This window comes from Chinchilla lanigera, unplaced genomic scaffold (genome assembly GCF_000276665.1).
Source record: "Chinchilla lanigera isolate Chin_1 unplaced genomic scaffold, ChiLan1.0 scaffold00100, whole genome shotgun sequence".
NCBI classification, from domain to species: Eukaryota; Metazoa; Chordata; class Mammalia; order Rodentia; family Chinchillidae; genus Chinchilla; species Chinchilla lanigera.
In genome coordinates this window covers 7,289,477-7,315,022 of record NW_004955501.1, presented here as the reverse complement: position 1 = coordinate 7,315,022, position 25,546 = coordinate 7,289,477, and the positions used below count along the sequence as shown (strand labels likewise).

General features: G+C 38.3%; 1 protein-coding gene across 5 annotated transcripts in view; it reads left to right on the top strand.

Annotated features, from left to right (window-relative positions):
- Window positions 1–25,546, top strand: part of Nek11 (NIMA-related kinase 11) — a 267,222-nt gene that overhangs the window by 60,057 nt on the left and 181,619 nt on the right. For all 5 annotated transcript variants that reach the window (XM_013505736.1, XM_005406856.2, XM_005406853.2 and 2 more), the window contains 3 exons: window positions 142–260; window positions 12,197–12,261; window positions 13,337–13,463. In XM_013505736.1, coding sequence (XP_013361190.1) covers window positions 142–260; window positions 12,197–12,261; window positions 13,337–13,463 — 311 coding nt within the window. The remainder of the gene's footprint in view (window positions 1–141; window positions 261–12,196; window positions 12,262–13,336; window positions 13,464–25,546) is intronic.

The following is a 25,546-nucleotide window of genomic DNA, read 5'->3' as shown; positions in this document are numbered from 1 at the left end:
GACAATTACAGAGTAGTAATAATGCTCACTTTCACTTTCTTAGGATAAACAATGACTACTATGTATTAACTACTATTAAAAGAGCTTGATTTTAAAACCTTAATTGAATACAATATGAAAGATTATGTTATCTCATTTCAGGGCCGTGATCTGGACTATAAGATTCAGGAATATAAAGGAGCTGGGAAAATCTTTACAGAAAATCAAATAATAGAATGGTTTATCCAGCTGTTGCTAGGAGTTGACTACATGCATGAAAGGTATGTTCATTTGCTATTTGGGACAGGGCATGTTTTTAACAGTCATATCCGAATTTGAAAAATGATTTTTTTGGTCAATTTGAAATCAAACAAATTTGACAGGTAAATAGCTATAGTTATACATCTACTTTTTTTTTTTCTTGAGGATTTACTTGCATAATTTTTTTGTTGTTCTAGAAGTCAAATTGCCTCTGAATATAACAGAAATTTGTATTGAGTGTAATCCCTTGTATCTGATCATCTCATCTGAGGTACAATGATTTTCTAATCACTTTAGCAGATGATTAATTTATTGTATCTTATAGCAGCCTTAATTATACTGTAAATATCTGAGTATGCTACAGAGGAGCTGTGTGGTCACCTGGGAATGTGTCAGTGCACGGTGAGCTGGGTTCACATCCCAAGATGAGCCAAATAATTGAGGTGGAAGATATTCTTTGGCATCATACAGATAAATTTTCAGACAAAAAATTTTGATGTCAAAAGAAGGTCAACATATGTTTTATGAATTTCAGTTTTATATAATTTTTGTTTGTAACCTCTGCCTCAACAATGTATTTTAAAGCTTTTTATGATTTTTCTATGGGTCAAAAATAAGATGCTTTAGAAGATAAATGTTTTATTGACCTGTAAAATGATATGAATACGTTTGAAATGGTGAACATTCACAGACAAAGGAGGTAGCTCTTATCTTGAGAATGGGCATTACATGTGGTGATATTCTTCTGGAACAAAAGTGATAATTTATAGGATACAGCAATGTTTGTCTGTCTGTGGCTATCACATCACTTAAATGTGCCATCTGTGGTTTCTGATCATAAAAAGTAATCAGATTATCTGGAAATTCACCATGTGGGTTCTGAGACACTTGTTCGATGATACAGATAACTACTGGTTAATTGACAATTCATAATGATCTTTGGAATGAGGTCAACCTATCATAACAGATAGTGATGAAGGAATATCAAATAATCTTTTAATAAATTACCCAAAGTTACTGATTGTAAGGCTTTCCTATACATAAAGTTATGTTGGTATTTATTTCATTGTATTTACTACTTTCTGAAGTACTGTGAGCTTATTAGAGAAGGAAAACAACTCAAAAATGTATAAAGTTGTCAACTATGGTATTATGTACACAAAATATAAAACTGAAATCTAGTTTCTGAAATATTTTTGATGCTTTTGAGATTACTTAGTGATTGTTAAAATAAATAAATTTAAAATGAACCTCAAAAGGAGGATTTTGATTTTAAAAAATCCTTTAATATTCAAAGAAAATCATTAAATGGTGCTAAATATTTGGATCTTTGTAGATTTGTGGATCTGAAATACCATCCTTCATGATTCAGATAACAAATGATGGTACCTCTTATTCTTTGTTATTATAATCAATTATTGTAAAATTTTTATATAGAGATAAGAAATATCAATTTTATATTTATATTCATTTGTTTATTCACTAAATATTGGTAGATCAAAAAATAAGTACTAACCTCAGAGAATTATTAGTAAACTAGCAGAGATAACTCATACTTATATAGCTATAAACATAGTGAATGCATAAAATTCAGTATCTCCACTTCCTTGGATAAGCTGTTCAACTCTTCTGAGTCTTTGTTTTCTTAACCATAAAAATAGGGCTTTCCCTGTTTACTTCATAGACCTCTGTGGAATATGCATTGAGATGTCATAGATTTAGAAAGTCTATAGATGATTAAATTCTATGTAATGTCCATGATTATAATTCAACATAGAAATGAAAGAATAGCTATCAGACAGGTTAAAGAATCTCTGAAAATAAGAATGGAAAGCAATTGGAATTTTATTACATTGTTCATAGATGTATGCATATTTTTGTAATCTCTTTGGAAAAATATTTAATAGCACTCCCTAAGCTAAACATACAGATACACAGTGACCCAATAATTTTATTACTAAGAGTGGAAATGCATGCTGATGTCCAACAACAGTTGCACAGAAATGTCTGTATTAGCCTTACTTGGACTAGTCAATACACTATCTAGTCTTCAACTACTGCAGAAAAGTTAAATGTGAGCTAGTCACACAGTGGAGCACAGTGTTCGCCTGTAACGAGATGAGAACATACAACTGGTATGCACGATTTGGCTGAATCCCCTGGATATACAATGTTGGAAGAAGGAAGCCTCATCCAAAGGAGTGCATACTGTTGTATGACTGTGTGTTGGTTTGGGGGTATTTTTGCAAGGAGAAACAATATAATACAGGACACATATTTTATATGATTATTTATAATAGTCACCCAAAGAATCATATACAAGAGAATGCAGGAAATCTGTCCACACACTATAGACCAAGAATCCAGCTGAGGGCCTGGATCCTGCAATAATGTCCTGTATGAGTCCAGCTTAAGACCTAGAGCTCATAACAACATCTCATGCCGGCCTGTTTCATGGATCTGTGCTGTGAAGGCCCAAAGGTCAGTGGTGGAATCGAGGAAGTCTGTGCCAGCAGGATGAAGGATCTGTGCTAGCAGGCTAAGGGATCTACGCTGGAGCCAGGAAGCAATATGCAAAGTAAGAACCAGAGCTCCCCTGGAAAGTACCACAGCCATCCTCAGCAACAGTGAGGTCCCAAGCTCCTCCAGTGGTGAAGACAGCTGCGTTCCTATCAGGAAAGCCAATGCAGCAAGCTTCTTCAGGAGACTGAGCTGTGTACCTTATTTCCCTCCAGAGCCAGGAAGCGATGCTCAAAGTGAGGATCAGAGCTCCCCCAAAGTGAACCAAAGCCATTCTCAGTGCCAACGAGGTCCCGAGCTCCTCAGAGGATGAAAACAGCCAAGTTCATCAGGAAAGCCAGCATGACAAGCTCCTCCAAAACAACCAACAGCTCCTTACAGCTTCTACCAGCTCCAACAGCCTCTTTCTGCTCCCAATAGCCTCTTCAGTTCCCAAAAGCCTTTCTTCCTTCTTCTCCAGGTCTGCATCTTATGCTGCTGTCACCAGTCCTCAGGGGGGTGTCCTACACCCAGCACCGTGCTTACTCAGTTCACCTGGGGGTTATAAGTTGACCACAGTTATCAATCTACTATAGATTGTTTATGTGAAGCTGAAAACTAGTCTAGGGTGAGTTAAAATAGAGATTATTCCTGGAGAGGAGTTTTGACCAAAAGGGATATGAAAGAAACCTTCTCAAACACTGGTAATATTCTACATTTAGACCTGGGTGGAAGATTATAAGGGGGGTATATGTTTGCCAATTTATCATGTTTAAGATTTATCCACTTTCATGAAAGTTATACAGTAAAAATAAAGTGATAAGAGTCTCAAGAAAAGTATGGCTTAGGCTTTATAGGAGATCAGAGAAGAGATAACTCCACTTGAGATAATCAAGGAAGGCTTCATAGAAGACATGGCATTTGGCCCTAGGTGAGCGCTTGACTATGATGAAAAACTGGTCAAGTTTTCCCATGTTTAGAGAATGGAAATGTTTAGAGAAACGACACAGAGGTCTGGGAAAAGGGGACTTTTAGAGTGATGGTGAGCTGTTCAATTGGGACAACTCTCGAGTTGTATGAATAAATAAGTTAGAGCAAAGGCAGTTGATAGAAAGAGGGCTTTATTTGGTGACATAGACACTGAATGTCACAGGGGCCTTTTGAGTGGAGCTATGTGATTGGAGATTACTTCTAGAAGATGAGATGATAAATTGCAGAAAGGAGAGAAGGGAACTTCAGCTATTCATCAAAAACCTTTTACAGTATCCATGCAGGAGGTGATGAGACCTGAACTACGGTGGCAGAGTAGGCAGGGTGTGGGAAGACTCAGAATGAACCTGGAAAGTTCAAAGGACTGGACTTGAAATGAAGTGGGTGTGTGAGACATGGTAGAAGAAGGGCAAAAATGAGCCTGTAGCTCTGTGCCTGGGTGAGTGAGAGACAGGGTGAGACAGACAGGGTTAAGACACTGGTGCTGAGTTTACCTGTGACTATGATCGGTGGCACACGGAAAGAGAACGAGGGGCACAAAGAAGAAGATGGTGAGGAAGTTAGAAGCGAGGCTGTAGATCCTGGGGAAGCATCAGGGCCAGTGCCAGCATCCGTGAACAAAGACTGGCGTATGTAAGTAGACATCTCAGAGATGCTCTCAACATGCAGAAGCCGATGTGTGGGCAGTGAGGTGGAGAAGCGGGGAGAGCTGAGCGGGCGCCCCGCTGAGCTGATGGCTGCCGTGAGTGGGGGATGCAGAAGCAGGTTCTTCTATACCCATTTTAGGGTTTGCATTCGTCTTTTTGTATTCTTTCAGGCATTTTTCAAAAATTCTTGAGCATATATAACTTGTTTTCTAGCACAATTATGAATTTCCTCTTGAATTTTTTTATGTTTTTGAGTTTTGAGTGGGGTGGAAAAGGCACATGTCTCATTTTAACCCATTCTCCAGAATTACATTTAAATAGAGTCAAGCTGTACATTTTTCCTGGTTGTAAATATCTAATCTACTTTTCCTTCCTCTTAATTTTCAATATTTAATATAGGTCTAGGATATGTTTCCTTTAAAATATAAAATTACCTGTTTTTAAATCAGTTTAAATTTACAAGAATGATTTTTTAAAACATGCACTATGCACACTTTTAAGATTTTTTTTATTTTTTTGGTACCAGGAATTGAACTCAGGACCTTGTGCTTGCCAGGCAGGCACTGTGCTGCTGAGCTATATCCCTGGCCCTAAATACTTTTAAATAATGATGTTAAAAGTCAAGAATATTCAGTCCACTTACAGCTACCTTGAGAATGCAGCACTACAACTCCTTCCTACTGAAAGAAGCCATGCTGTGTCAGTGGAACCCCAATGCTGCTGCTTCTTGTGTTGCATTGTGTCTGTGGGGTTAGCAGCAATTCTGCTCCTTCTCATTTGGTACCCAAAAGGAAGAGGAGTTCCTAGCTTGAATTTGCTTGTCTCATGCCAGGGGCAAAGCAAGAGTGAATTCAGGCAGCGTTCCACAGCTGCTAAGCTTTACTGAGACTTCACAGTCATGCCGTCCACTCATGTGCAGAGGAAGACAGGGTCACGGTCCGTGGCATACAGCCCCTGCACAACGTTTCATTCTGCTTTGAATTTGAGTAACCAACAGCAAAAAATAAGTCTATGTGCATTACAAAGCATTAGTCCAGCTTTTTTCACATCTAAACAGTCTAAACAGTATACATTAAAGATTATTTTGAAAATATATGTCAATCACATGGAGAGGTTAGATTTGGCTCCTCTGTTACAAACACCTCACAAGATAGTTTAATTCATGTAATAGTTAATTTTAACTATTTTTAACATGAATAGTTAACTATTCATGTAATAGTTAACCCTGCATGGGCTTCTGGGTGAGTCTGTGGGGGTGTTTCTGGGTGAGCTAGTGTTGTGTCAGTGGATTCAATAAAGCAGTACCTTCGTTGGTGTGGGTGGGGTCATCCAGTTTACAGATGTCTGAACAGGACAGAAGTGGAGGAAGAAGGAATTTGCCCCTTTTTCCTGCCTCACTATTTGAATGGGGCCGTCCTATCTCTTCTCTTGATCATGGGCAGGAACTGACATACTGGTTCTCCTGCTTCTCAGACCTTCAGACCCAGACTGAACTGCACCACTGGCTTTCCTGGGCCTCCAGCTTGCACACGGCAGGTTGTGGGGCTTCTCAGTCTGCATAACTGCATGAGCCAGTTCTGAGTAATACATCATAGCGTGCTTTTGCTTCCTTGGGGAACCCAGACTAGTGAAGTATAATGGCAGAGGAGAAAAAGACAGCCCTAGAAAGACTAAGAAGAATGAGGTTACAGAAGAAATGAAGATTTTGCTCACTCATTTGCAGTCTTACTGAATTTATCTAATGCGGTTTAAGTATAGGTTTGAAATATTCTAAATCTACAGCACATGGCACAGACATGTAAATAATGCTGTTAAAAGCTGCGAATTTCACAGCTCCCTGAAAGCTATCCTGTGAATGTTGCACAAAGCTCCTGTTGAAGAGGTCGGGGGTTCGTGAGCCTGGCTTCTCCAATGAAGGGCGGAGCGGCCTCTCTGTGGGGAACTCATCTGCTGCTGCTCTTGAAGTCATGCAGGCCGCAGTGCTTTCACACGGGGAGACCACAGGCTCGGCCCTTTCCCCAAGTGGCTCCCTCCTGCTTCGCCATCCACCCATCTCCTAGCCAGCTTGGTGAGGGGCTGTGTTAGAGCGCATGCAGATGCTTGTGAAAGGTGGCATGAAAAATCCACTGTAAGGTAGTAAGAGAACTTCTTTGGGAATCCATGTCAGTGCAACTTACTGTGTAGGGTGCACCCTACCCCGGGCATGGACATGGAACAGCGAGTTCTGGTTAGCATAGAGGTAGGTCTGTGGTGTTTCTGGGGACACTTTCTCTTGGTTTCCAGATCTCGAGGATGCCCCGAGGCCATCTTTCTCATGGCACTCCTACTCCAGTGAACATGCTGATGTGTTGGCCTCACCAAAAGCTGGACACGGACCTGACCAACTCCTCATTTACATAGAGAGCTCATCATGATAACACCGATGGGAAAATCAGTCAGGTGCTTCAGAGGCCAAGATGGGGCCACAGGGCAGAGACCAGGATCAGGGTGAACCAGACTGTGCATCACCAAGCAGTCACTGATGGTGCTGGCACTTTGGGTGAGGAGAGCTGGAAAACTACCTGGAGACCCTGCCAGATGAAGGACGACCTGCAGGAAGGGGGTCAGGGTTGCAGAAACTAGGATAAGGGGCTTAGTGGAGATTACCCTCAGCTGTTCCACTGCACATGCTGTTGAAGCTGGGTGAGGATGGCTTGATGGAGGGGGCTGAGATAGGAGCTCCAGGACAGAGCTGGCCACGAGCTGTCATCCAGTCTTAACCAGGTCCCGAAGGCATCATGAAACAGCTAAAGGAAGGTTTGTACTTGTATGAATGTGGTGTGGGGCACCATGAGTGATCAGTGATAAGACTTGCTTTGAGGTTTTTAGAAGAAAGACTTTATATAAACCACCTGCACTGCTTGTTCATTATTTCTTGGATTGATTTGTATGTACTTTAAAGGAATGGATATTAACCAAGTATATGACAAGACTTTTGGCTGGAACCATTTTTGTTTACTGTACCACAAAGTCAATAAACTTAAATTTATAAAAGTATTTACTAAAATAGCTTGATGTCTGACCTGCTGCATAGACCTTCTTATTCCATTCCTGTAGTGCCAGCCAATGCTTATAACTGCTCCCTAACACACTGCATGCCTTATTCTGAAATACATGGTGCTGCGGGCTAAGAATGTGTTATGCTTTTATCAGTACATGTTATAGTACATAATGCTCACCTTCAGTGTGTCGTTAGTGCACATGCATGGCACACCTTAATTCCCCTGTACCCTCCTCCCCGCCCTCCTGGCCTCCCTCTCTTCACCCCTTCTCTACAGCTGCAACTCAGTTTTGCACCTTAATGAGATCTCTCCTTAACTAGTGGGCTGAATTAAATTCTTGACGTGTGTTCACTTTATATTTTTATGACATCCATGATTTTACCTTTTTGAAAGTTATCATTTAGGGACTATTGAAGAAGAGAAAGGGATGGAGTGTCTGTTGTTATTTTTCCTTTTTTATTCCGACTGCATTGATGTAAGTTTTTTCTCTCTTTCTCTTGGTAAGTTTGGCTAAGGGCTTATCTGTTTTGCTTATTCTTTCAAAAGCCAGCTCTGGTAATCCAAACAACTAATTTGAAGACAACTATATGCAACATAACAATCATTGTTAATTCCTACCATCTTGTTTAGTGAAGCTCTGCATTATTTCTAATGTTTTTTACATTATTTTTTATTCTCTTTGTTTGATCAATCTTGCATTCTTACATCTGGTAATCTGAGCAACTTCGCTGAAAATAATAATATGTAGTGTAACAACCATTGTTGATTTCCTATTGTCTTGTTTTGAAATTCTGTATCATTTTTATTGTTTCTGTGTTGTTTTGGTTTTATCTTTGTTGTTATTATTTTGTTATTTTTTTCTCTTTAAAAACAGGTATTTGATTCATTGATTCTTGGTATTTTTATGGTATCAGTTTCACTGATTTCTGCTCTAATCTTTACAATTTTCCCCCTTCGTTTTGGTTTGAACCTGGATTTTTGTTGTTTCTCATATATCTTATATTTCTCATAAAGTTATTTATTTGAGCTTTTTCCCTAATACAAACATTGTTTGCTATGAATTTTCCTCTTACGACTGCTTTCATAGTGTCCAGAGGTTCTGGTGATGTTACAGGCATTGTAGTTAACTCCCAGGAATTTTAGATTTTCATACTCAATTTCTTTTTTGACCCATTGGTTGATTCATTTTTGTGCCAAGGCTAGTATTTTAAAACCAACATACATTTATTGAGTAGCCACTGTGAGTAAAAAACTGTGTAAAAGAGGAAAAGATAATACAGACCAGACATTGGTATTCATACATATGTTGGAATTTAAAATGGTGTGGCGGATATCTATTATACTCTTTTTTATATTTTTAAGGTTTTCTTTTTGAATTTTAGTCAAAATTCTTCACCAGCCATCATGGTTTCTAAGTTCTCTCTTCTTTAATCTCCTGTAAACCTGTCTGCAACTCTCATTTTAATAAAATATTTGCTGTAGTTTCAAATTTTCCATTTATTTCCTTTGAAGATGTGTATATAATATAGTTCTCTTATGAAATTCTCCACTCTGTCAACTATTTTCTGAACATTATACTAATGCTCAATAATACATGTGAAATTTTCAGAGATATCAGATAATACTATCCTTCCTATGACTAGTTGTTATGGTAGGGGCAGATCACTGAGAGCCAGTTGGGGAACGAGGTAGTTGAAAGCTAGATTTCAGGATTTTGTGGGTGTTGTTCTATTTCTAGTTTGCCTTGCTGTTTGAATCGCCCTGCAGGGCTGTCTGCTCAAGCTTTTATTTATTTATTTTTTACCAAGACCCTTCCACCTTTATGCACCTTGAAATTCAAATTTTTTTCTTACAAGATTTGCAAATATATCAAAAACTCCACTTAAAGTTAAAAAATAGATTTGAATTTTTAGAGTACTTTTTGTCTCACAGAAAAACTGAGTAGAGCCTTCCCACAAGCACCCTGCCCCCATGACTTACCTCCCCTTTGTCAACATTCCCTACTGGAGTGGCACATTTATTACAAGTGACAAATCTACATTTATACACTGCTGTCACCCAACACCCATGGTTTACATTAAGGTCAACTTTTACATGATGTACATTCCTGGGTTTGGAAAAATGTACAGTGGCACGTACCTATCATCATAGTAGCATATGGAGCAGTTTCTTGGCCCTAAAACTCTTCTGTTGCTAAACCAATCCATTTTTATTTGCCCCAACCTCTGGAAACTACCAATCTTTTTTTTTTTTTTTTAACTATCTCCATGGTTTTGCCTTTTTCTGAGCCTCATATTGTTGGAATTATGCAATATGTAGACTTTTTAGACTGCCCTGGCTTTTTTTACTTAGTAGCATGCATTTTAGCTTCCTCAATGTCTTTTCATAGCTTGATAACTCAGTTCTTTTTGCCATGGATGATATTCCATTGTGTAATGTACCACAGCTTTATCGGTGCCATTCACCTACCAAAAATCGTGGTTGCTTCCAAGTTTTGGCAGTTACAAATAAAGCAGCTATGAACATCTGTAGTGGATTGATAACTGGTGGTCAGCTTATAACCCTCAGCTGAACTGAGTAAGCGTGGTGCTGAGTGTGGGAGGCCCACCCAGGGATTGTTACCAGCAGCATAAGAGAAAAAACTGAAGAAGAATGAGGCTGTTGGGAGTGAAGAAAGGCTGTTGGAGTTGGTGGAAGTTGTAAGGAGCTGTTGGTTGTTTTGGAGGAGCTTGTCATGCTGGCTTTCCTGATGAACTTGGTTGTTTTCATCCTCTGAGGAGCTTGGGACCTTGTTGGCACTGAGAATGGCTTTAGTTCACTTTGGGGGAGCTCTGGTCCTCACTTTGAGCATCGCTTCCTGGCTCCAGAGGGGAAGATGGTACGCTGCTGGTCTCCTGAGAAGCTTTCTGTGTTGGCTTCCCTGATGGGAACTCGCCCATCTTGATCATTGGGGGAGCGCAGAACCTCAGTGTTGCTGAGGATGGCTGTGGTACCTTTTAGGGGAGCTCTGGTTCTTCTGAGCATCTCTTTCTGGCTCCAGTGCAGATCCCTCAGCCTGCTAACACAGATCCTTCATCCTGCTGGCATGGACTTCCTAGATTCCACCACTGACCTCTGGGCCTTCATAGCGCATATCCCTGAAACAGGCCTGCATGAGCTATTGTTATGGGCTCTGGGCCTCCAGTTGGACTAGTGGGAGGCATTGTTATGAGCTCTAAGTCTTAAGCTGGACTTATGCAGGACATTATCGTGGGATCCAGGCCCTCAGGTGGTTTTATTGGTCTTAATGTGTGGACAAATTTCCTGTACTCTTTTGTATATCGTTCTTTGGGTGACTATTATAAATAATCTTATAATATATGTGTCCTGTATTATATTGTTCCCCTTGCAAAAATATGCCCCAAACCAACACAAAATCATTGTGCAGCTTTCGGTGTGGCCAAAAATATTTAACTGAGTAAACAGCAAGGAGCATAATCTAATCATGACTTTCTAATTTCAATAATCTTATTTCTCCCTAGAAGTTATTTTGATACTTTCTTAAATTAGCATTTTTTTCTGGTGTTTCTCACATTTTCTATTATGTCTTTTATAATTTTAATCATTTAAAATATACTTATTTTGCAGTTTGTATTCATCTTATTTGATTGTCTGAAATACTCAGGGGTCTGAATTCATTGTCTATTGAACTGCTGATTCTTAGTTTACATTTGTGCCTGTCCAGTCCCCCGAGACTTTAGCAACTGAGCACCAAATTTTATGTTAATTTATTAGCATGTGATCTCTGAGGCCGTATAGCTACTGAATATTTGAATCTTAACTCTGAGAGGGGAGACATGGTTATGAAGCATGAAAGGAGATTTTTTTTTCACTCAAAGTTCAGACTTATAGGGATAAACTTCCTTGTCACTTTCTGTACTTGTGAGGGGATATTTCCTAGGGTATCCTTTCACTTGAAGTGTGGACTACATGTAGGTTCATAAATTTATGTATGTATATTGGTTCCACCTCTCGGCACTACCTGAGCGCAAGGTTTGAGCTCTTGTTCTGTGTAGCCATTAAAGACAGCCCTATAGGCTACAGAGCACAGCATAGTCCTAAGCCAGGGAGAGATCTGCACAGGCTCCCACACTGGTTTTCAGTTTCTTTTTCTATAATATTCAGGGGATTTACTTCATTTTCTTATGATCTTAGCTAAGTCTATGTAAAGATCTTTATATACTTTATTCAACATTTGTAGTTTTTTTTTTTTTTTTCAATTTTAGGTAGTGATTTTCATATAATGTAGTTCTCCATAATTCCTGAAAAGAAAGTCTTAACTGACATAATTTATACTGTGGGCTTGGTAAAACTCAATAAATGTTACTTATTACGTTATCATCATTATATTATTTTCACAAATATACAAATCCTAAGTATTTGGGGAATAAGATATTAGAAAACTTTATGATAATTTGTCTCTCAGCTGAGGGCATGGTTACTGGATATAGTACTATAGAAGTCAAGTTATAAAAACAATATAATCCAGCCTATCGTGACAGTTAAAGCATATCACCTTTTCCCCAACTACATATGCTCCTCTTTTTAAAAACTTATTTTTAAAAAGCTCTTATTTCCCTAGGGAAACTAGAAAATATTTATGACTTTGTAGTTTTTAGACACTGAAAGCTATACTTGTAGGAACTACTTCACATATCATATCTGGTATATGATTTAAATTTGAGTTTAAAAATTTTATGTCTTGCATGAAATTGTATATTCTTTTCTTGCTGTTTATAGGAGGATACTTCATCGAGACTTGAAATCCAAGAATATATTTCTGAAAAATAATCTACTTAAAATTGGTGAGATTTTTATTCTTATTTTATTTTATTTTATTTTTTGGTACCAGGAATTGAACTCAGAACCTTGTGCTTGCTAGGCAGGCGCTTGTGCCATTAAGTTATATTCCCAGCCCAAAAATCAGTAAGATTTTTAAAAGATGTATACTCCAAAAACATGGGACAGTATATTCCAAATATATATCAAATTGAAGTACATGGGATATGGAAATTTTAGAGTAATAATTATTTTTAAATTTTCAAAGTTTTATTCTTATCTGGATGGGCCGAACAAAACCCAATTGTCTTGTTACTGATCATCTGATATAAGTGGAGACATAGAGCATTTATAATATACTTGCTTGATTAACAAATATACTTTGAGTTGCTGTTCCATATCAGACACTTTGAAAATTGTTAGATGTTTTTGTTTTTGTTTTACTGACTTGATTAATTATTGTAGGTTTCTCACTTTTTTATTACAAGCTATAAGCATTTTTATAGATAATTAAAATGTTGGTATAATGGCTTTATTAGCTTTTGTTTCTTCAGAACTGTACCTCTACTCATGTGGTTACCGGATTCTCTAAGAATTAGGTAGATGTTCCTAGGGAGTGAAGGACTTAAAATACGCCAGGAATTAGGCAGGGATGGAGAAACCAATGGACTCACTTTGTTTTAGTTATGCTCTTAATGGTTTCAGGTCTTTTAAACAAATTTTTATTTTATTGTAAATTAAGAACAAAATCTTCCCCATCAGATAAAATTGTATATCATATTCAGTCCTTCCAGAATCACTCCATCTGTGTCATTCAGACTTGAAATACTTTTTTATATCAAATTACCTAGTTCTCAATTCTGTAAGTAAAGAATTTTAAATTACATATAAATTCCCTCCCCTGGTTCAAAGTCTTCTTTTTCTATAAAGCTTGTGTTTTTAAAAGCGTCATATAATTTAAAGTATCACGTTTCCTCCCCCTTAAGATGATATGATGCATTGCATAATGAAATAATCAAATTAGGCACTTATTCACCCACTAATTACCAGTGCCGAATTTTTTATTTGGGAGTATTCATAAAGGTTAATTATTATTTCAAGGGGATTTTGGAGTTTCTCGACTCCTAATGGGATCCTGTGACCTGGCCACAACTTTAACCGGAACTCCCCATTATATGAGTCCTGAAGCTCTCAAACACCAAGGCTGTGACACAAAATCGGACATTTGGTGAGTGGGCAGCAAGCAGTGGGTGGGCCCACAAGGGGTTTCTACTTCTTCCGCCCCGAGAGAACAATTCATTTCCTTTTAAAACTTTTTTGCTTACTACATCCACTGTCTTTATCCTCTTGACATTTGAGTCATTTTGGGTCAGAGTAAAAGGAGGCCTTTTGGATTTGGAACTTGCTATATTCCATTAAATTCATTTCAAAAATTCTCTTTATTCATACATTAATTGGTTGGTTTGGATTTTTAGTTCCTGAGCCACAGGGGAAAGTTATTAATGTGGCAGAAGCATTAAATTTTGATATGCTTCTGTTAACCTATGAAATAGAGCATTTGTAACCCCAAATACTGTGCTTTATTTTCAGGTTAATACCAACTCTGTGGGGGAATATGCATCTCTGCGTTTTTTTCTTCTTGCCATTTTTAAGAATTTTATTAAAGATATTGGCTTTATGGACAGCCTAAACTTAAAGCTTCTGGGTTTTCAGTGATAGATACATCTGAGATTCCTCAGTTTCTCCAGCTCTTGTACCAAAGGAATTTCTCTACTCTGTCATGGAATCAGTGTAAACATTGCTGCAGAAGCCGTGTAGAAAATGACACTAAGTCCTTTTGTAAGCAGTGGATCCTATTTGGGGAATACTTCTTTACTTTGAAGAACAATTTTCAGCTTGTTAAGGGTTGAAAGGACAGTCTAGCTGAGAGCTTGTTAATTAAGTAAATAATTATTGTATGCAAATCAACACAAGCAGCTCTAAGCTTCCAAAGATGGGCAGTGTGAAAGATGTGTCCACTTCAATTTTCCACAGAAGATAAAGTAGAAAATCATCTTTTCTCTGGTTAAGGGAGAGTGAGCCACAGCAGAGGACACGGCGTGGGACTTCTCTGAGGTCATTGCTTCTGTTCTTTTTCGGGTGCCTCCCAAGTGGGAGAGAACACTGCTAGGATGAGGCTGGGCTGTGGCAGTTCCCGTGAATCTTGCCCCTTCAGTTTTGTGCTTGTTTCTAGCTTCTTCAGTGGATTTTCCCCCACTTGTTAGTTCATTTCTGACCTGGAGGTCTTTTCTAATTCACCTGTTATTTTTCATATGTTCTTCCCTAATCCCCCCCCCAGGAAAAAGTAAAAAAGAAAACCAAACTGGACATAAAGTAAAAATTCAGGAACACACAGGAATATTCAAAGGAATGAGGCTCTTTAAATTTGGCTTCCTACAGCATTTACTGTTATTCGAAGTTTGTACAGTAGCCCTTAGGGTATAAATGCAACAATACAATGATGGTAGGCTTCTTCCCGTTTGTGAAAATCTTGCTCCTGTGTGGTTCTGCTCTCTAGTTTGAGGACATCAGTGTTGGGCTTTGGATTGAATTTCTGTTATATACCTACATCTCTCTTCACAATTTTAAAACTTATTATGGATATCTAAAATAGATGCAAATATATAATGTCTTCATGACTTCAGATGGTACTTCAAGAAGATGTTATATCGTGTTCATCATTTAAGTTTTAGGGATTACACAAACCAACATACCCTGTTCCTTTTGAGAAGGCATCTGCGCCGGCGGGCGGACTCAGAGGGATATCTGCTAGGACAGGGCAACAACAGAATCCACTGAGAGAGAGTAAAGCATGGAGTCTGTGTGTCAGTTGCGCCAGTTTTATGGACTTCTTTTTTACAAATTGCTCCTACTATTGCAGGAAGAATTATAGGGACATCACGCAATATTGTTGTAATGTTTTACTGTTACAAAAATATGTGACTCAGACAAAACTTAAAGCAGCACAAACTTCTCAACTATAAAAAAGCTTTAGACCAGTGCTCATTGCCATGGTTTTTAACTAGTCAGCCAATACAAGCTGAGGATTCATCATCATCCTGACCCCAAATAACCACCTTATTATGGTTTTAGTAATTACCTTGCTTGTGTCTAAATCAAAATGGTCTTATCTGATAATGAAATTTCTACTGTCAAAGTCAAAGTGGAAAAAATAACAGAGACAGGTACAGAAGTACTATGAGTAATCTTGGGAAGACACTCCTAGAAAAATTAGATTGAGGATGATAAATTGTCTCTGCATTTTTCTGTTTTTTCAGTAATATTTTCTTTTAATTGGAAACATTTATGAATAATTGGCAGGTATTCTTCTTTAGTTGTAGTGGCTGAAGATTTTTTTATTTTAAAGAGAAAAGAAAACAAAATAACAACAAAAACAAAAACAACACAAAACAATAAAAAGACACAGAATTTCAAAACAAGGTGATAGGAAGTTAACAATGGTTGTTATATTACATATTGTTATCTTCAACAAAGTTGCTCAAATTACCAGATGTAAGAATGCAAGATTGATCAAACAATTAAAGAGAATAAAAAATAATTTAAAAAATTAGAACTGATACAATTTCATTAATCAAGGTATAGGGGTTCAACAATGGAAGGTATTTATGATGCTTAAAGAAGAATTGGTTTACCCATCCAAAAATGGGCATCTGAGATGAATACACACTTTTCAGATGAAGAAATACAAATGGCAAATAAATATATGTAAAAATGTTCAACATCTTTGGTCATTCAAGAAATGCAAATTAAAACAAGACTGAGAGTCCATCTCACCCCAGAAAGAATGGCTACCATCAAGAAATCAACCCATAACAAATGCTGGAGGGGCTGTGGGGAAAACTCCTTCTGTTGGTAGGAGTGTAGACTGGTGTAGCCACTGTGGAAATCAGTGTGGAGATTCCTCAGAAAGTTACAATTAGAGGTCCCATTCAACCCAACTATTCCCCTTTGGGTATTTTTCTAGAAGATTGAAAACATCATACCACAGCAATATATGTATACCCATATTTACAGCAGTGCCATTTGTCATAGCTAAAATTTGGAAACAACCCAAATGCCCATCAACTGAGGAATGGATAAAAAGATGTGGTATTTTTTATACAATGGAGTATTACTCAGCTATAAAGAAAGATAAACTTGAGGTTTTTATAGGTAAATGGATGCAACTAGAGACCATACTTAGAAGTGAAATAAATCAGACCTGCATGTATAAACACTGTATTGTCTCACTAGTGTAAAAGAAATCTGAAAGAGTAAATAAAATCTGAAAGGTACAATAGATAATGTCAAAGGGAAAGAAACTGCTCAGAAAGAAGGAACAACTGGGCTGAGGGATAGGAGAAAAGAAAGAAGAAAGGGGAAAAAAAATATATATATATACACACGAGATACCTAAGATAATTGCAGTACTAATTTCTTTTGGTTTCTTGAACAATTAATGTTTTATTTTTTTGGGTTCAATTTTGCATGCCTATATCTGGTAATCTGAACAACTACTTTGAAGATAACAAAATACAATAAAACAACCATAGTTGATTTGCTATCATCTTGTTTTGAAATTCTGTACCATTTTTAGTTTTTAAAAAATTTTTTATTCTCTTTAAAATAAAAAAGTTTAAAAAAAGAACTGATCTAATACTAATTATATTTTCATCTGCTAATATTTGCCTGTTTGTGAACTTATCTTTGTTCTACAATCCTGTAAACGCGTCTGGATTCAGTCACTTATAGCATTCAAGTACAAGAAGTCCCTTTCTTAATAATAGGTTAGATTACAAAAGTTTATAAACAGTTAATGGAAAGTTAGGATAATTATATTCACTGAAGGGCAATGCTTTGGACACAGCTGGTTTGTATAAGCAATTGCTAAATACTTTTCTATCCATAGGGTAAATATGACTTGGGTTACTAGGCCATTTCCTGAATTGATTTAAACTACAAATATTTAGGTCATACAATTTTAAAAATTTCCATGACCATACTTTCCATCTCCAAATTTTTCATTTGATGCTTTTAATGTAATTTCTCTCTTTATTTATTCTCTATTTGACGTGACATTTTATCATACTTTACTTTTAAAAGTGTTGTATTTCTTTGAACATATTTATAATGGTTGCTTTCAAATCTTTGCTAAATCTAATATCTGGACCTTCTCAGGTAATACTTCTTCTCTACTTTTTTCCAGTTTATGGGTCAAACTTTTCTGTTACTTTGCATGTCTCACAAATGTTGAGAACTGGACATTTTTAGATAACACATGGTGGCCACTGTAGACATTTCTTCTCTCCTCATCCTCCATGTTATGGCTTATTTGCTTAATTATTCATTCAGTGACTTGCCTGGCTATTTTATTAAAATCTATTTCTCCTGCATTACAAGCCTCTGGTGTTCCTCAGAGTGCAGTGCTGGACATATCCACACTTATCTTGGAATGGTTGCTGCTGGGTTTCCTGTTGATTGTCTCTTTTCTTACTCTGTGACAAGCTGTCTACCTCTGTTAAAATCACACCCAGCTCTAGTTACTACATTTCACTGTGAGTTTCTTCAGTTATAAGCTGCTTCTTAAATTTAAGGCTTAACACCCTTAACTGAGACCAATCATTCCACTGGAGGTTAAACTGGGGTGCATCTTCCCAAGAACTCTTCTAGACATTTTACTGAAGGAACATCTCAGGCAAGGAAAACATGTGACTGTGAGTCTGGACAGGGCCTAGGTTTCTGAGCAGAGAGGCTTCTTTGGAAGGGAGAATAAGGTAAAACACTCCCATGATCCTCAGGGGCATGTGGCAGATTGTGTTTTCCAAAGATGGCCATCACAGTGTATCACTTTTGCATGTTCATTTTGAATGTGATGTTGATGCTACTCTTACTGAGAGGAGAGTCTGTGTTCTTTCACTTTTTGTTTGGGTAGAGCCTGTGATAATGGCAAAATTGGTGCTATGGGGCTTGTGAATCTAGATCGTAAGAGGTGACATGGCTTTTGCTTGGTTTCCCTGAGATTATCATCCTTGGAGTGCAGCTCTCACGCAGTGAGGAAGCCTGAGTAGCACAACAAGAGGCCAGTGTGGAGTAGTATCCATTGAGGGGGCAGGGCCTTGGTCTTCAGCCAAGCTAAGCTGCCAGCTAGAACCAGCACTAACTGGTCAGCTGTGGGAGAGACACATCGCATGAGCCTCTCCAGAAGATTCTGTAGAGTGAATTCAAGGCTTCCCTGTTAGTCTCTGAACAAATAGATTCAAGATCAAAATTACTCAGTATTATTATTTTAAGGCCCCGGGCTTTAGGGTGTTTTGTTGTGTGGCAGTGGTAACTGGAATGGGCTCTCCTAGGTCAGCAAGCAGAAGTTCGGAAGCAGCCAAACCTGGACCCGAGCTGAAGACGACTTTCTCTGTGCCTCTGACCACGCCCTTCCTTCTTCCTGCATCCCCAGCATTTACTTTCTTGCCACGCCAACCCAGCCTCAGCCCAGCCCACCTCAGTGCGGCCCTGGGCAGCAGCTAACTTCAGTCTCATCTCTCCGCTACTCATAAATCTCAGTGTGCGGAGTCAGCTCACACCAGCTCCCAAGACTATCATCCCCGTCTTGTAAATTCAATGTTCAGTGACAGCACATTGGTACCTGGAAATCAGACATGGTATTTACATGATAGAAACCAATAAATGCTACAAGTTAGGGTTTCTTCTGCTCCTCTAGAAAGCCAGTTTATTGGGATATCTAACACCTTTAGCGTTATCCCCTGCCCTGCCTTCTCTGGAAAGAAGGACATGAAGATGTGTGAGTTCTGGTCTCCGTGCTCTAAGGACGGCCACATATATAGAAACCTTCCTGTGCTGTTATTGTGCAACACCAGGATCTGGAGTACAGAGGAGGGGATGACTGACCTCTGGGGTGGGGCTGGAGAGCATCAGCTATGTTCTCAGAGTGGGTGATGCCTGGTGAGGATGAAGAATTCAACAAAGTGCAGTCCTGGTGGAAGGGTCCAGTGTGAGGGATCAAAGGTGGAAGGTGTCGCTCGGGAAAGAGGGCACAGCCGTGGCTGGCTACAGGAACCATTTGGCACAGACCTTCCCCCTCATAGAGGCCCTCCAATGTACATGTTTGAAGTCATCCCCAGATGAGGAGGAATATGTTGAAGGCATTTATGTAATGTAAAACTTTCAAATATATTGCACATTTTAAAACTTCTTTTTGTAATTTTTCATTTAAAAAATATACTGGAAGCACAAGCTCCTGAGCTAAATTCCTAGTACCAAAAATAAATAAATAAACAAACAAACAAACAAACAAATAAATAAATAAATTACTGGTTATTTAAAAATAGTTGCAAATGACCTGGGATTTCTCTGACTCTTGAAGACCCTGAGGATGCTGAACATAAGGATATATATATATATACTCATGAGAAAGCTCAATGTCTTCTGATTGGCTGGAAGTCAAAGTATGTTTGTGGCAAAAAAGCAAGGATAGATTTGATTAAAGGCCAGTTAGGTTGAGATGTAAACCATGCTAAAGATGATGGGTTTATTTTTGGGAGGATGGGAAACTGCCAAAATCCGTTATGCAGGGAAACGGTGCATTAGTCAACTTTGTTGCAATAACAAATAGCTCAGCTGTTCCTGAGGACTGCATGTTTAATGAATCTCTATTCCAGGTTGCAGTTCTGTCCTGGTCCACGGTTTTCCCAGTTGCAGGACACAGCCTGTTCCACAGAAGAAAAGAGGTCAATCTAATGCTAGAGAAAAAGAGCAGGTCTCAGGCAAACTGCACGGTGATTAAAGCTTCTCCTCAGATGTGAAATTCTTCACAACTGCCCATGTTACCCTGGCTGAAGAAAGTCATGGGCCAATTCCAATGGCAGTAAAGATGGGAAAGGGAGTAAGAGCAAAGAGTAATACATCTACCAGAGGAGTCATCTTACAGTGACACTAGTCTGGGCTACAGGAAACAGACTGGAGGGGGACAGTTGGAGCAAGCTAAAGAAGAGAGCTAGGTAGGCTTTTTACTAACCTGCAATTCTTTTTTTTTTTTTGGTTTTTCTCCGGTACCGGGAACCGAACTCATGATCTTGCGCTTGCCAGGCAGGCGCTTTTGCCACTGAGCTAAATCCCCAGCCCCCTAACCTGCAATTCTATTTGTGATGCTTTTTCCATTTTAAAAGAGCCCCGGGAGTCTCCTTGAAGTGAGTAAAGTGGTTGGAACATAGCCATTTGCTCCAAGTGTGAAGCAGTTTAGGCCACGTGAGCAGTGCAGACCGCTGCCATGTCCAGCTTCCTCTGAGTGAACAGAGCTGGGAAGGAAAGGATGCCTTGGTTATTGTTGCCATTGCCAATCACTGCCCCGCTCTGATCCTGAGCACTGTCCCTGTCCTTTCCCAAACTTTGTGGTTCGTGTAGAATTCTTACTGTTATCTTAAGAATAGCTAAAAACAGCCCCCTCCCCAAATCTGTCCCTTTTAGCCTTTCTTTCTTTGCTACATTCTGTGTGTCTTTGTCCTCATCTCTCTTTCCATAGTATTGGTCTTGCTTTTCATATGGGACTACAATGAGAAGTGGGAAAGGATATCATCTTCTTTCCAACACTGTAAGGCTCAATTATGGAAGAAAATAGAATTGATATGCACTGGAGAAAATTCGTCCAAACCCTGTTTTATCTGCAATTTTATCTTTCTTAAAATATAAGTCTATTGGGATGATATGCAGAAATGAATGAATTCAGTTTTCCTTTTAAGTATTCCCTTACAAATTCAGTTCCTTCGTCACATTTGCCACATTTTGAGTGCTCAGTGGTCCCACATGGCCAGTGGCTATTTGCAGAACTGGAGAGCATATTCCAATAGAAAGTTCTATTGGGCAGCATGGAGCTGGTTTGCTCCTGCTGCTGTGGGGGTTATCTTCAGTCTTGCATTCACCCTTCTTTGGGATGTGGCTTCAGCTGCTGTTCCTAAGCTGGCCTGCTGCGATCTCCATGGAGCTCCTGTTGGCTATTTTGAGGTTCTCCTGTTCGCTGGTCCTTCAGCCATTTCATCATTTCCTTCTGCCTTACCTGACTCTGGTGCTGATGCTGGGGAGGTCATGTAGCATGCAGTTTGTCTCCACCCGCATGTATTTGGGGTTCAAGGAGATGCCTTACCACTTAGCTTTGTTGAAACACTTTCTTTATAATATTGAATCTTAAGTGTTAGTTCAAGCAGCCAAGTAAAGACTTTTATTTAGGGTAGTATATACGCAAAATATGCTTCTCTTATATTCAATGGTTGATGCCTTGTGTCAACTTGAGAAGTTTAGAAGCTTTACTATGTGACTCAGCAGTTCTACACCCTAGGGTATGGATATTTATAGCCTAAGATGCTGTGATGGTTAATTAATTGTGTAAATTTGAGAAGTTTAGAAGCTTAACTAAGTGACTCAGCAGGGGGCCAGGGTTCTAATTTTGTAAACATCCTGAGCCTGTGCAAGAGGAGGGCAGGGAGAGGGCTTGAATGCTACACCCACTCTAAGGAGAGTAACCTGCATACAGTATAAATGAGGAAAAGAGGCTTGCTCTTCCCCTTCTTTTGCTGTTGTTGCTTTTTCTGTCTTCTGCTGCCATGAATGGTTGCCCACCTGCCATGCCACCCTTCTTTGGAGCCAGCTGATTATAGACTGAAATCTCTACAAACTGTGAGCTAAATAAACCTTTTCTTCCTCAATTTTGGGTGTCAGGTATTTTGTCTCAGCAATAAGAGAAAGGTAACCAACACAAGGGTGTTCTGTTTTCAGAGTCCGGGCAGATTTTAAGGGGTATATTTAGCTACACTGAGACAAGATGAAGTCTGAGTTACATTTGCAATTCATTATCAACTTGTTTTTCAGAAATCTTCTCTGTTGTTCTGGTTGACTGGGACAGATGGCAAGCTTATGGAATCCAGGTGTAATCTGCTTCACACACATCTGATCCCAACTTTCCCTTCCATTGCTTAGCAGAAATTTATTTACTTATTTACAGTGGCTGTGTTCCAGAAAAAGAAAGGAATGTAAATCAGACTTCTAAGTAAACTGCAGTTTTCGTTTCTTTTTTCAAAAGGTTTTCCTAACCTACCACTACCCCTCAACACTTTTGTACAGTCAGAGTTAGGCAGTCCAAAAAGAGAAAATTCTTCAAAAGGATGGAAGTTAAGAGTTTGAAGGGTGATATAGTTATTCCTACATAGAAATGTATGGTTAGAAATAGGAGAAAATAAAGGCAGAAGTACATATGAATATAGTTACCAGAATAAAAAAATACATCTAGTAGATAGCTCTTAAAATGTATAACTGGATAATAAAATAATCTGTCAGCTTGTCAGAGGGAATTTCTGTAATTGAATTGCCTCATATTTCATTTACTAGCACCTATTCCAGGCAAGTGCACTGAGCCATAGCAGGTCTCTGTTCACAGCGCCTGGCGGATAAAGTCTCCTCCATGTGCTCAAGTACAAGTGAATATCAGTAGATGAAAGTGAAACTGGTGAACACAAAGCAGCATTCTTATAGTATAGTTGACAGTATTTCCAAAACACAGTAGTCATGTCACAGTTCTTGGGTTACTAAATCAACCTCAGGATCTAATTTTTCCGTAGGTTGTTTAACCAAGTAATTGCACGTCTTTTCATAACCTTAATAAATTCATCAAATGTGACTTGGGTAGACCTATAACTCCTTCAAAGCAGGGTTTGAGTTCCAGGTCAATTCACTATTAATAGACCCCCAAGCCCCCTTTTTTTTGTCCAAACAATAAAAAAAAAAACCTAAAAGCAAAACTTGTCTTTTTGTGTTCCTACAGAGCAGCTCATTGTTTGCCCTCTATTTGCCATGATCTGTTGCTCTGATTGACTCAGTGTCTAAGGCCCCAGTGGTCATGAAATGTGAACTGTGGTTCCATACAAGACCTGCAGTAAGTTGAGAAGTCAGGCCCTGGCTGAAAGCCTCTGCCATGATTTTCAACTCAAGAGCAATTAAGGATCTGGAGCGCTCTGATTGGTACAGCATTAGGAGAAGCAAGATGATACATAGTCTGTGTCTCTACCTCTGCACAGTCCAAACTGCAATCCTAGCTCTACCTCCTATTCAACATGCAACCCTAAACAATGCGACCAATTTTACTTAATCTCATCCTTTGTCACTAGGATTATGAGGATGATTCAGTGAGTTAAAACATACAGTATGAGGGATATATGAACAGGGCCTCGCTCATAGTAAATACTATTAAAATTCCAGCTACTATTTTCATTATTATTGTTGTTACCATTTGTGTTATTGGTGGAGACAATTTAATAGTCTGCTTCCAAGACAGCTCAAAAGTCCTGGGTCAGGAGGGGTTGTTGCTCCCATCCAAACTTTCAGACCTTTCAGAGCCAGGAGAGGTCATGTGGCTGTGTTGGCTTTGAATCTGAGTCCTCAGGGTGACCTTAAACCCGTGAGAGCTGAGAATGAACCTTCAGAAGTGTGTGGGTGCAGAGCGCTTGATAGCCTCTACCACTCGGACCTGCAAGTTGATTTTATTTTTCAGTGTTCAGATTATTACAGGTACATTGCATTATACAACAAAGCGTGGTCAGTGTAACTTTAAAGGCATTTTAAAAAGAGAGATATTGGATGAGAACTAATGCCAATGCCAAACATGAGGTGATGTAACATGCTGTCTCTCTTTGGGAGTTGCCTCCTCTCTCTGATCTTTGGTTTTTCTCATTAATAAGAGAAGAATTTGTAATGAGCAAATCTTTATACACTTTTGTACCTCTACTATTCTGTAAATATAAGAACAAATTTTTAAGGTTTGAATTGTAGACTTTTCTCTGAGGAAAATACTTATTTCCTTAAATAGTTCATTTTTTAAAAGAGCACAATATGTTTATTGGGGGAAAGAAAGCTTCTTTCCAAGAGAGAGACAGAAGGGAACCCGAGTGGATTGCCCAATAGGTAATTCATTAACACAGACATTTTATACATTCTGAGCATAGGCAAAAATATTCAGTTCAATCTGATGATTATATTTTACCAGTAATATGCAGCCTCTGTCCTTTCTCCAAGAATTTTTTTTCATAATATAACAAGTACTAACTTGGCATTTTATGTCTTTTTATTTTAAGCACTCTGAGGAGTGTGTATAGTTACTATACTGTGGTTTTTATTTTTATTTCTCAGCTGACTGACAATGTTGAACATCTCATGTTTTTTTTTGCCATTTAGTATCTGTTCAAGTGCTCTGCTCATTTTTCTCATTGAATTATCTTCTGTTCTGAATGATTACTGGAATTTAATTAATGAATTAAATTTTAACATATACTGATTACCAATCTTTGATAGATACTGGAATCACAAATATCTTCATCTCTGTGTTTTCCTTTTTATTTTCCTAATGGCATCTTTTCATGAATAGAAGTTCATAGTTTTATTGTTAATGCCCAAGGATATTCCCTTGTTTTCATTTAAAAGTTTATGACTTATTTCTCACAGCTAGATTAATATGTAACTGATATTTTGGTTTTTTTGACTGTAGAGACAGAAATCCAAATACATGGTTTTCCATGTTGATACTCAGTTGACCCAGCATAACTTGATGAAAAGACCATGTTTCCACTGCTCTGCAGTAGAGTTTGCCTTTGCATTAACCAAGTGATTTTTTTATTTTAAAGATAAAAGAATGAAAACATATTAAACACACATACATTTAGAAAATAACACAAAAACAATACAAGCAATACAGAATTTCAGACAAGGTGATTAGAAATTAACAATGGTTGTTGTATTACATATTGATATCTTCAGATTGGATACTCAGATAAACAAATATAGACATGTAAGATTGATCCTACGTTTAAACATTAACTGCTCCTTTCAATAGAGCAAGAAAGGCAGTAGCACAACTATGTTAGTTATCTTGTGTATACATATATAGATATTTTTCCCCTTCTTTCTTTTCTCTTTTCCCTCATCCCAGTTGTTCTTTCCTTTTGAAAAGTTTCCTTTTGTTTCGCAATGTCTACTGTACCTTTTAGATTTTATTCACTCTTTCAGGTTCTTACGCTAGTGAGACAATACAGTGTTTACACATGTGGGTCTGATTTATTTCACTTATAAATATGGTCTCTAGTTGTGTCCATTTACCTATAAAAGCCTCGAGTTTATCTTTCTTTACAGCTGAGTAATACTCCATTATATAAAAGTACCACAACTTTTTAATCCATTCCTCAGTTGATGGGCATTTGGGTTGCTTCCATGATGTAGCTATTA